A 12,062-nucleotide genomic window follows, 5' to 3' on the forward strand; every position below is an offset into this window, starting at 1 on the left:
TGATGTAAAAACATGAAGTCCCAGCTGCTGTTGTAGGAATACATGTTATGTATTAATTCAGCACAAAGATGAGAAGCAGTGTAAATAAAGAACATAATAAAAGCCTTAGAGATTCAGATGCTGAGTGATTGTTGGCAGAGGGTTTGCAGAGACAGTGGGTCTTTGTGGACCGTGTGGACAAAGAGCTGCTGTCAGCTGAGCTCCATGCGTCGGGTCACAGTGGAACAGACCCACACCGAGTCGGACGCTCCAACGCTGCCGCCTGCTCCTCTCAGCTGCTCCTGTCCTCTGGCTGCAGGGATGAAGCACCTCCTGGGATCGATCCTTCTGCTCTGCTCTGTGATGCTGCACGAGGGTGAGAGCCGCAAACGCCACACGAATATCACTGTTATAGGAGTTTCTGCAAAGGCTTTACAATGAATAGTGTTAGCCCACCACATCAGCCTCCCCCCTTACTACAGTTTTCATTCAAATTTTAATGTGAAAAGAGTTCGAAAAGGTACTACTAAAAGCAAACTACTTTCTTTGACAAGTAAAAACTAGAAATTATGATATTTAAAGAATGAAGTTAAGTTGAGTGAAGAGTCAAAGCTAAATCATTTTTAAAGAGGTCGTGTGGTCAAATCTAGAAACCATAAAGCAGTCAGCATTTTATTTCCAGACTTGTCAATATAATCCAAATGTTGTCTAATTATCTATAAAAAAGTATGTCAGATTTGAAAAGCTATTAGTAGACATGATACAAAACCTTTCCGATCCCCAGTTCTTCCTCATATTCAATTGCTGATTTTTTTTATTCTTCCAGATTTTGATTAGAATCTTTTTGATAGATAAAGGCCAGACAACTTTAACCTCATAAGACCCAAGCTAACATTTGAGCTAACCTTGTACATATTGTACGTAGTCACAGGGCCTTAAGCATGCAGGAATAACTACTGTGGTAAAATAGCCTCATAAAACTTTGCAATTTTTACTCACACACAAATGTTTTGAGAGTATTTTCTGTCTATAAAATAAAAACCCAAATGTTGTGTTTATGCATGTGGATGCCAGGTTTTAAGAAGCTAAATAGATTTAAGTCTCAAGTTTAGCTTTAATCTTCAAACTGAAGATGGGTTGTTTTGGTTTTTTGTGCAATGCGAAATCCAAAAACGACATTTAGTTCTTCCAAACATTCAGAAGATCTTTGAGAAAGCCTTATAGAGTCTGTAAGAAGGCAAAACTCAGCTGCAGTTTTTTTCGTCTTTAAATCCAACTTCTTTGATCCCACTCATCCTCCTCCCATCGTTCTTATTCAGTATTAAGATCTCCTTCAGGTTGAAATGGAAGACAACAACAGATGTGAGCAGGTTTCTTCACAGGTTTAACACGAATGAGCAAATCGAAGCTTTTTGATTGATTTCAGAGTCACAGCCCCCACACTTGAGCTTTTTAACCCCCCTCCTCGAAGCTCTACGGGTCACAGGACGGACTGGGTTGTTGGTCAAGGTAGCGAGAACCTTTTGTTGGTCATTTGTGAGCACTCCAGACTCCTCTCCTGTGATGTCTTTGGAAAAAAATGCACTCTTCTTGATCTTCCTCTTCCACGTTGTCATGGTAACTCAAACAAGGAGCCACAATACCTCAAAGATCCCCAAAGTTTATTTCTATTTTTATGTCAAGTGACGGATCACTGTGAACCTTACAAAGGAGGCCGTGTCACGCACCCACTACGTGCATTTTGTGCATTTTCCAAGTATGAAATTTCGGTCTTTTGTGATATACGTAATTCATAAGTCTTTTTTTGCGTTTGTCATTGGACAAATGTCTGTTGAGGGTTTCGGCCGGAGGGTCTTTACATGACTTTGATTTAGAGCTGTTCAAAGTTCTTTGTTCAGTTGAGAATTACACAGTTTACGCATATTTTATATAGTTTATACGCAATTGTTACATAAATCGTATGCAATTGTGCCTGATTTTTGCACATGCATATGCGAATTTGTGGCTTTCCACGACCGTTCCACGTATCACACATGTACCACCAATGTCTAACTTTGATATTGTCTATATGGCGCACATATAACATTGAAATTACATAACTGACACATAAGTAACTGATGAATTGCATATATACAGCACAATAAACACGCATGGTTCATGTTTTTCATTAATTTACTTGTTCTTTGCCTGGTTTATTCGTACTTCTTCATCTGTGAAAATTTCACGTAAACTTTTCTCTCTTTTTCCACGTATATCCACGTATGACCAATTTTCATCCCTCCAATATGGGTGCGAGTGGCTGTGTGACACAGCATTTACCACCGGGAGGCAGTATCACTGGACCGCTTGTTGCTCTCTGTCCCACTTGTCTGCACAGAGCTTGGGAAGTAGGCTGTTGTGCATGCAGCTCCCTTGGGCTGGGACTTTTTACAAAAAGGTTGGAGACTAAATAACCTGCAATCATACGGGTCCTCAAAGCCAAGCTCAAAGAAAAACAGAACTCCACAAAATGATTTTCTTAATCACCCTTTCATTTTTTTAATCCTTCACTGTTTTATGGCTCAGTAAGACATTGTTTAAATGTTTTATTTTCTCAATCTTTTAATTTATTTTTGACCAGCCCTGTCTGCCTCTTGACCAGGACCCCTTTGTTAAAGAGGTTTGTAATCTCAATGGGAAAATTCTGGTTATATAAAGGTCAATAAATGAGTAAAGCAAGGATTCAGCTGAATTACCCTTACAAATTTGGCAGGAAAATGTGAAAAATGTGCAAAAACAAAGCTGACATCCATCATTATCATTACTTGTGACAGACGATCCACATCAGAGCTGCTCATCACTGATTTGTGCTTATTTTTCTCTGAACCTTTTAAAGTTTTCTCATTGGTCTGCTGTGTTTTACTGAGTTTGTTCTCATCCAGTTTTTCTTTGGCTGTCTCTTATGTTAGTGTTGTGAGTCTATGCAACTGTCATGACCTTTGGTCACATGTGCCACACTGTTGATGTTACCTAGCCTGCCCGAGTTAATACATCATTTAATTGTTTATTTTATTCGTTTTCATTCCGTTTCAGGAGAAAGCACAGACTTTATGGTTTTACATTGAATGCTGAGCATCTGTGTTTCTTCATCCACTGAGGGGAAATCTGCTCTTTTCCTCTTCTTCTTCAGGTTCTGGACTTCGCTGCTACAAATGCTCAGATTACACGGGACGCTGTGAGAACGTGCAGGAGTGCACTTTTGAAGACTCGTGCATCTCCCTGAGCGAAAGTGGTCAGTTTTTCTTGTAACAGAAAACAGAAAAAAAGAGAGAGGTTTTATTGAAACAGCTGTCTTCTTTGGCTAAATGCACAAAGATTAACACACAAACACACAAGAGCGGCTGTTTGTTTTCAAAAGCTCACTGAGGAATCAGCGCTGCTGTGTGTGTATTTGTGAGCAGAACTTTTTCCTTTTTGCTCTGTTTTTATAGTTTTTGCATCTGTGTTTTGTTAAAATAAGTTAAATCAAATTAAATTAAACATTTTTTATGAAGCAGTTTTCATGGAAAATGTAACACAAAAGTGCTTCTGGCCCCTTTTGCAAAAAAGTTGGACACCCCTGGGTAGTATAGTAGACTTTCTATACTTATATGCTCACTGTACACTCAAGTATACTTAGTAAAATAAATGTCAGGTGTACTACTTTTTGCCAAGGGAAAACAAAGATACACAAAAAAATTGTAAAACACACACAAAAGCCCACAACCCCCGACCCCCACGCACACAACATGAGATTTAAAGTTGCATTCAAGTTAAAGCCCCTTTAATGAAACCCAAAGACCCAGTGCAGAAAATAATAAAGAATACTAAAAAAACTTGTGAAACCACATTTTATGATGGTTTCTATTTTATTTTATTCTATTTTATTTTTATTTATCTTATTTTATTACTATTTTTATTCTTTGATTGTTATTTTATTGCTTGCTTCTTTGCACTGTCATGCTATAGTGAGAAACAACATCTCGTCCCACCTGTGTATTTCTCTGCAAATACTATGTGTGGAATGACAATAAACCAAATCCTGAATCTTGAATTTTAAAAAGCAACACAAAGATTAAATTAATATATGATCTGTCATTATGAAGCAGGAGGACAGTGGCAATTAATCTGCTGACCCTGAAGTTTATTTTGATTAAGTAAACCTCAGTAAATGTATAGCAAGGACTAAAGTTTACTCTCTGGGGGAAATAGTCTTTTTTAAACACCAAAAAGTTTAAACAATGTGGAGTTAACCTGTGGAGAATAGTACAGACATTAACTAACTTAATATCAAACTTAGAAAGAAGGTATTCTTAAAATATATGATGGACGAACAAAAATGATGAAATATCCAATTATTGACTGTGAAATGTTGATTGTGGAAAAAGAGAATATATAATTGTTTAAAATAGTATTGATTGATATGTGAAAAGTAGATAAAAGGATAGCATTGGCTTCTACCTATCCCCTTATTTTTTATTCTGATGGATACTTTGTTTTTAAAGTATTAAAAAAGGTGGTCATATTTGGATTTTTTTTATATTGTTTTCTATAGTAAACTTTTTTAAAAAAGTTTACTATAGATGTGTAGTGTAGGAAGTAACTGCATGCTTAAGACTAAATTGGAAAATTTCAAGTTTACAAATATGATAAGTGAACTTAGTCTACGTATACTTAGTATGGACTAAGTTTACTTAAAAAGAACACTTTTTGCTGAGGGCATCTAAACAGATTAGATTTAAACTACTGGTAGTTTTGTAAAGTGACTGAGTCCATGTCACACAAATGTGTGGAGGAAGAGCATTCAACGCAAAGTATCTTCATCATTTTATGTGAATGTATTGTTGTCATTCTGCTTCTCACTCGTCTAGTTTTTTAGACAATATTTGTGTTGTTACAACTTTGTTTTGTGTTTTCTAGTCTTTTTTGTTCCTTTTAGTTAGATTTACTTTTCAGTCAGCTCTGTGGATGTGAAATGTTTTAAAAATATTTTTAACTTGGACTGTACAGCAGCTGATCAAACATAAAGGAAAGGCGTTAAAGGTTTTTTATGCTAGACAGTTTTTACTGTTACAGTGGTTATTTTTTGCTGTGTTTTTGCATTTTTTTCTTTGTCCCACCTTTATTCTTGGACTTTTTATTGCTCATTTTACACCTTCTGTTCCAAAACGTTTTTTTGTTTGCCTGTTTCTATTTTTTAGACCCGCTTCTGAAATTTTACCTATCGCCTTTTCATGGTTTTGTTGAATTTGTATTGTTTTTCTTGCTCTCCTCATTAACCTCCAGGTGGGAAGACGATCCGTCAGTGCATCAGGTACACGGACTGTGACATTTCCCGCCTCAAGCAGATGTTTCCGGCGATATCCAGCTTCTCGTATCGATGCTGCAACAGCAACCTCTGCAACTCAGGCAGCGCAGTTACCATGGCAACACCTGTCCTGGCCCTGATGGGCTCCCTGCTGAGTGTCTGCTGGTGCTGGCTGTGAACAACCGCTGTCACTCTGCAATTTTAAAAAATCGATTATCTTTAAATAACATCTGCTTCTCAGGTCTAAACACGTGTTTTTATATTTACTTCCAAATTCCTATTTTGTGGGTTTAACAATAAATGAAGAAGTTGAAGGTTTGGTGTGTCTTTCCTTATTAAGTCGATTTGTCGGACATAAAGTGAAAGAAATAAAACTTGGAGGATGGTGGAGTTTGCATAAACCTGAAATTCAAAAACTGGACATTTGGGTATTTTGAATGTTTAAATTCTGTCTTTCAAAAGTAAATAATCAAAAGAAAGCAGATCTGCTCTTTGCAAGAGCTGTGAACAGTATTATTGATGAAGTTGATCAGCTTTCCCCTAAGTGCTCCTCTGTCTGACTGATAATACACTAACATTGGCATCCCCTCTGCACAAAATACAGATGAAAGAATTCAGTCTCTTTAAAGTGTCCAGTTGGCATCATTCCTCCACACACTGCAAAAACAGGCCCCTTAAAAAGTAGTCAAAAATTCTCACCCCATTGGCAGATTTTCTTTAAATATGCAAAAAAAAAGATCTGCCAATCAGGTATAAAAGTCGTCTTACCTGGAATTCTTATTTTACTAAAAACAAGTTGAATCACTGGGACACGTTTTTCTCTAAGGTTATTTTTCTTTGACAGAAAACAGGGCATCTTTCCTTGAAACAAGGGTCTTTTCACATTCTTAAGATTCAGTTTTTAAAGGTCTCCCGCACATCTAATTGAAGCCATTTAATGTTGGGAAATTTTTAGACGTTTATTAGAGTACTTTTTAATTTAATTTTATTATACTGTATTTATCCCACGGGGGGAGTGGTGAGCTTGGGTCTTGCCCAAGGACCCCCACTGGGCGATGTTAGTTACTCGCCATTGATATGGTAATTGCCCCCAGTACTATTGTTCATTCCCCTCCGGGAATCGAACCCTGTATTCCTGCGTGGTAGCTTCCCACCTTACCGCTAAGATATTTACTAGATATAAAACAAACACTGCACCACCAGATCGTCCTTTAACACTGTGGGTCTTGCAATGTCTTTTATGAATACTGTCCTCCGTTGCATTTTCAAATGTTTGAAAGATGGCCTATTAAGCACACAAAAATGGTTGTGGGTGAAAATCCCAGTAGATCAGCAGTTTTCTGAAATCCTCACACCATCCCATCTGCCACCAACTACCATTCAAAGTCCCTTCAATCACCTTCCTTCCCCATTCTGATGCTGGGTTTGAACTGCAGCAGATCGTCTTGACCATGCCTAAATGCATTAACCCCTGTGCTATCTTAGATGACCCCACCCTTACATTGACGTGTTCTCCCTACCATGACAAAGGTGGATAAAGGTGGAAAGATTTCATGTAATCCATGGACACCAGTGAAGATCACTAATCATTGAAGAACAAAGGTTCAGAGCACTGTCTAGTGGGTCTAGATGACCCAACTCCCAACGTTAAAGTGCCTAGGATAGCACAAGGGTTAAGTTGCTGCCATGTGATTGGCTAAATTGAAATTTGTGTCAACGAGCAGCTGAACAGGTTTTGCTTAGTAAAGTGGCAAACGAGTTTGTAATGCATATTTATAGCTGAAAACATCGAAATAGCCAGGATTTAGAAATCTAATACACGTGTCCATGTCCAGTGAGGTATGTTCGGGTCTCTGACATCCTTAACCCTTAACTTTAAAAAAACAGCAGGGAAAATCCAAAATGGTTTTATTAATGTCACAAATATTATCTTAGAGGACTAAAATACATTTTGCAGATCTTTACCCGGTCAGAGCAGCAGGAAACAAAAACAGACAAGATGAAAAAGCATCACAGAGGAACGGTAACAACATTTACCCAAAAACACAACATGTACAATAACTGGAGGCAGGTGAAATTTGTTTGGTTTGTGTGCTGTGTTTGTGTTTTAGGCTTTTGTGTCTCTAGGCTATCCCTCAGGCTGCTCAGCTTTTATTACTTTTTTGATAAATTTGTCCTTATTGTGAGTTCCTGACTTTAAGGCTGTCTGGTCATTTGATAAGTTTGTGTTTTCAATCTGACAGAGACACATTTCCTTCATTTGATAATTGCATTGTGGGACGTGTCCACGAACATCCTCCCTGCCCACCTGAGTGGGATTCTATGTGTTCCTGAGTCTGTCTTCAGTCGCTTATGTCCTCCAGGTCCTCCTCCTCCTCCGCCTTTGGTCCAATCACCTCCAGCCGCACCGTCCTCTTCTGTCCCTTTAGCTCCACCTCTGGCTCCGGTTTCTCCGATTGGGCGTACCAGGGATGCGGGGCTGAGCTGCTGCAGGCCCGGGCTCCCCTGCGAAAGCCTCCTCGGCCAGCTCGGACTAGCCCCCACCCCTGCAGGTTAGCCTCCACCCCCCCGTCCTGGACTCCTTTGGTCTGGTCCAGCTCTTTCGCACTGAGGGACGACATCCGAACCGGAACCGTGTTGCCAAATTTGGAGTAGTTAACGCAATACCTGCCGTCCTCCTCTGTGATGATGGAGACGAAGCGCCGCCCCCACAGGATCTCCTCTGGGATGTAGGAGGTGCGAGCCTGCATGGTGATCCCTGTGGTCTCCACCACACCTAGAAAGTGATGAAAAGTGACAGACTAATGATCTCCTGAGCAACAATGATTTTTGCAGCACAGAATGGTTCCTAGGATCCAGAAGTTCTGACTGACCCTCTAGGATGACGATAATCTCCAAGTCTTCGGAAGCCAGCGACTGGGCGGACAACTCGTAGAGTGGGCTTCCTCGCTCCATGGTGTGGCTGATGATGAGAGGAGATACCAGGAAGATACCATTACTCCTCAGAGGGTTCTCCACCTGGATGTCCAACTGGCACACTGGGATCACCTCACCCTCTGCTGTCACCGTCCGCCGGATCACCTGAGGAGAAACGACGCAGCTCGGATTAACCACAACCTCTTCAGTCGTATGTTTTGGGTCTCTGTTGCAGTTCTGTCACCTGAAGCTGCACAGTGGCTGAGATGATCATGCTTTTTCTCAGGTCTCCAAGTCTAAACATGAAGGTCGGTCGGCCATTTCGAGGAGCGATGACAGCATTTCTGGAGAATATGAGCGTCTCGGCCCGCCGGTTGGCCTGCGCCGTCTTCATGAATACACAGCCGAGCATCACCGCGTTGATGATGAGCCCCAGGATGTTCTGAATGATCAGAACAACAATGGCCGCGGGACACTCCTCCGTCACCATCCGGCCACCAAAACCGATGGTTACCTGGAGCAACAAGAGCGTTACCAAGGCACCGATGGCTCTGCCAGCCTTTGAGCAGCAGTGACCCTCCCCTACCTGGACTTCAATGGAGAAGAGGAAGGCTGAGGTGAAGGAGTGGATGGCAGTGACGCAAGGAACTGGTCCAGGGTCACTGTCCGGATCACTGGGCTTCAGGTCCCCATGAGCAAATGCCATGAGCCACCAGATCATGGCGAAGAGCATCCAGGAGCAAAGGAAGGCAGAGGTGAAGATGAGGAGTGAGTGCTGCCACTTCAGATCCACCATGGTGGTGAAGACGTCCTGCAAGAACCGACCCTGGAAAACAAAACCATACACAAATTTAGTCAAGAAGTTTTATAAAGGGATGTCCAGTTCCAGATGTGACTGGTTAGTTACAGCTCTCAAAGAATGTAGAAAGAAGTGAAGAACACCAGTTACACAACAATAGTTACTAGCTGTGCAGAGGGGAGATGCAAAAAGGATGATCCTCTCTGGCAAAGGGAGTCTTTTATTTTGAGAGTAAGTCGTAAGAGCGTCTGTCATAAGTAAAAGACCATTTGACATTTTGAGAAAATGCTAGTTTCTCTTTATATTTCTGTTTTTATTCATGCTAAAAATGAATATAATTCATATTTGTTATTTAAAAAATAACAATGTAATGAATGCAAAGCTGTATCAAATGTTCCTAAAGGGTAAAATATGACTTTGCGGCTCAGATTAGGTTTAGATCAGTAAAAAACAGGCCCAGATGGCTTTTTTACTGTTAAAGGTTGCAGACCCCTGCCCTAAAAGCAGAAAAGGCATCTGATTGGGTAGAATGGCCACGTCTGTTTTTGACATTGGAAAAATTTGATCTGGGAAATACATTTAATAAATGGGTTAAAAAAATTTAAGTACAATCAATGACAGCAGTCTTAACTAATAAGGTTCAATTGAGAAATGTTGACGTTCAAAGAGGGGATAGGCAAGGATTATGACTTTCTTCAATATAATTTGCAATGGCAATTGAACCGCTAGCTGAGGTGGTCCGTTCTGATCCCACAATAGCCGGATTGGTTGTTGGTCAGAAGTTTCACAAAATTTTCTCAGATACATTTATAATTTTATAAAATATTTCAAGAAAAATAAAGACGTAAAAGCTTTTTCAGTTCCTGTGAACCTTTTATTTTGAAGGAATGACATGGAGCTTCAGTTCTGTCCGTAACTGTATGAACACCGTGAAGGATGGAGTCCGTGTATTGCTCACCTGCTCCCTGATGTTCTTGTGAGCCACATTGCAAGACCCGGTTTTGGTGATGAAGCGGGGTCTCTGACACTTGGCCCTGCTTCGGTTCGGCTGGTTCTGGTCCTCCGCCAGGCGTGTCAGCAGGAAGCCGTCAGGTAATAGGCCCTTCCTGGCCAACATGGTGGTGCTGCAGAGACACACAAGGACATATCTAGAACTGGATCCAAGTTTTTCACAAAGAACTTTTTCAGCCGATTTAAGTGGATGTTAGGGCGGGGGGGGGGGGGGGGGGGGGGGGGTTTAAAGGTGGTTGGAAAAAGTTTTTTTATTTTTATTTTAGAAATCAGCTGTTTATCTGTAAAGAAGCATAAATTATCACTCTGTTGTCAAATCTTTCAATTTGACTCATTCATGCATAAAATTAACAACTATCAAGCAGAAGGTTTTCTTAAATAATAATTTGTTTCCTTTTTTCTAAATTATCTGTATTTTTTGCACCACGGAAACACATTTTCCTGCAGTTTTAAACACAATCTACAGTGATATTGCACCTTGAAGCAGAGTAACGTGGTAACGAAGTACTGCTTGTGCGTGTTTTTAGTTGTATTTACAGGTTCCACCAAGCAGATCAACCGGAAAAGGTGCGGATGAATTTCAGGTGAGGTCATTTGAAAGGTTCGATGTGAATTTCCGGTCACCTTTCAGGTCACCTTACGTTCACATCACAAAAACACGAGCCTCATCCTCCTCCCATCATCATTAACCTTTATCACAAGCCACAAGGTCACGTGACGTTACCTGTGCAGGTACCAGCTTCGATATAATCGGGGGGACGTGGAAAAACTCCCAGTGGACTACGTCGACGTGTACCGCAGCACAGACTCCATCATTTACCGATTACAGTGTTCACACAACCGGAGACAGAACATGATCGACAATGTGATACAACACCGTTTCCGGTTAGTCCTTCAAAATAAAAGGCTAACATACTCTTCTGTCAAGCTTTCACGTTTTGTAGTGTTTACGCAAATAATATATGCAATTATAATTGTATCGGAATACATTTGCAATATATAGATTAAGTACCAGGAATATTTTGTATTATTGTAATTATTTGAAAATTTGGACTTTGTGGAAACAAAGCGCTTTTAACATTTTGAAAGTCCATTTCCGACAAAAGTGTAAACTTGACCACGCTTCAGGATGCTGTGCGGTTTTTCTCCAGATGTGCTCTAATATCAGCTGGTTTCTATTAAAGTTTTCCTCCGGTTATTTGATTTTTAAGGTTTTACTTCTAGGAAAAATGCGAAGCTAAGAAAGATTGCAAATGTGTTCTATTTACAGTTTCCTTTGAATACATTTTACATTGTAACACCTATTTTAATGTTCTTTTTTTATCATCTTCATTGCCTTTAAAGTATTTCATGGTCAAGAGTATCAAAATAGCAAAAATCGTAAAATATTAATGATAAATTACCATGAAATATTGAAATATAATTCTATTCCATAATAACTAAAATCCATTTTGACCAGCAGAAGGCAGCAAACTCACAGCTAGTGAAAGTGCTCAACATTATTAATATTAATGCTATTTATAAACATATTTAAAAATGGTAAAAGTATATAGAGACTAATTTCAATGTCACAGATCGATTCTTTGAGGAAATTATCTTTTTTATAGGCGTTTAGGGTTGGTTTTTTAATTGGTACTCTATTTAAATGATAAAAAACATAAAAATATTGGACTGTTACATATTATTGGACTGTTTAAAGTCCGCATGAAAGCGCGTGCTTGTGTTGAAGGGGAGTGGGTTTAGATACATTTCTTTTATTTGTTTGGTTTTATATCCAGTTCCCGCCCTTCCATGCTGTTGGTCACATGACGGTAAAAAGGCCTGGTGGAAGTATGGAACGTACCCTCTTCTTAGGGCTGCAGATTGTGGAAGCTGTTAAATCCCGGTGACCGGATCTGATTTATTTATATTTCGCGCGCTGCGGGCGCGATGACTTAAAACTCCCTGTGGAGCGCGGGCGTCGTGACCGGCCGCAGGCGGCGGACAGAGGCGTGGCCGCGCAGGGAAAACCCAGCACTGCTCCGTTTTTTA

General features: G+C 40.1%; 2 protein-coding genes across 3 annotated transcripts; one reads left to right on the forward strand and one right to left on the reverse strand.

Annotated features, from left to right (window-relative positions):
* cd59b (CD59 molecule (CD59 blood group) b) lies at positions 1–5,619 on the forward strand. The gene is made up of 3 exons (XM_004070149.5): positions 1–355; positions 3,149–3,250; positions 5,284–5,619. Exons 1-3 carry the CDS (start codon positions 118–120, stop codon positions 5,481–5,483), a joined length of 540 nt encoding a protein of 179 aa, XP_004070197.2. The 5' UTR covers positions 1–117; the 3' UTR covers positions 5,484–5,619.
* A 1,577-nt stretch (positions 5,620–7,196) lies between these two features.
* Positions 7,197–12,014, reverse strand: kcnj11l (potassium inwardly rectifying channel subfamily J member 11, like). Of its 2 annotated transcripts, none has more exons than XM_078948969.1 (6): positions 11,875–12,014; positions 9,979–10,144; positions 8,808–9,047; positions 8,466–8,735; positions 8,179–8,386; positions 7,197–8,081 (listed from the first exon to the last, which is right to left on the reverse strand). In XM_078948969.1, the coding sequence occupies exons 2-6, from the start codon at positions 10,135–10,137 to the stop codon at positions 7,648–7,650; spliced, it is 1,311 nt and encodes a 436-aa protein (XP_078805095.1). In that variant the 5' UTR covers positions 10,138–10,144; positions 11,875–12,014; the 3' UTR covers positions 7,197–7,647. The 2 variants fall into 2 exon arrangements, with proteins under 2 accessions (XP_078805095.1, XP_011474711.1); XM_011476409.4 differs by lacking the exon at positions 11,875–12,014 and adding an exon at positions 10,756–10,895.
* Between the last annotated feature and the right edge of the window lie 48 nt (positions 12,015–12,062).

Source organism: Oryzias latipes, chromosome 6, assembly GCF_053564925.1.
Source record: "Oryzias latipes strain Hd-rR chromosome 6, Olatipes_Hd-rR_3.1".
Classification (NCBI taxonomy): Eukaryota; Metazoa; Chordata; class Actinopteri; order Beloniformes; family Adrianichthyidae; genus Oryzias; species Oryzias latipes.

Bases quoted from the DNA above. Each gene is read 5' to 3' on its own strand.
- cd59b (XM_004070149.5), top strand. From the start codon at position 118: ATGCTGAGTGATTGTTGGCAGAGGGTTTGCAGAGACAGTGGGTCTTTG. The intron at 356-3,148 runs GTGAGAGCCGCA...CTTCTTCTTCAG, and splicing joins CTCTGTGATGCTGCACGAGG to GTTCTGGACTTCGCTGCTAC. The intron at 3,251-5,283 runs GTCAGTTTTTCT...ATTAACCTCCAG, and splicing joins CATCTCCCTGAGCGAAAGTG to GTGGGAAGACGATCCGTCAG.
- kcnj11l (XM_078948969.1), bottom strand. From the start codon at position 10,137: ATGTTGGCCAGGAAGGGCCTATTACCTGACGGCTTCCTGCTGACACGC. The intron at 8,387-8,465 runs GTGACAGAACTG...GTTTCTCCTCAG, and splicing joins CAGCCACTGTGCAGCTTCAG to GTGATCCGGCGGACGGTGAC. The intron at 8,082-8,178 runs GTCAGTCAGAAC...ATCACTTTCTAG, and splicing joins GATTATCGTCATCCTAGAGG to GTGTGGTGGAGACCACAGGG.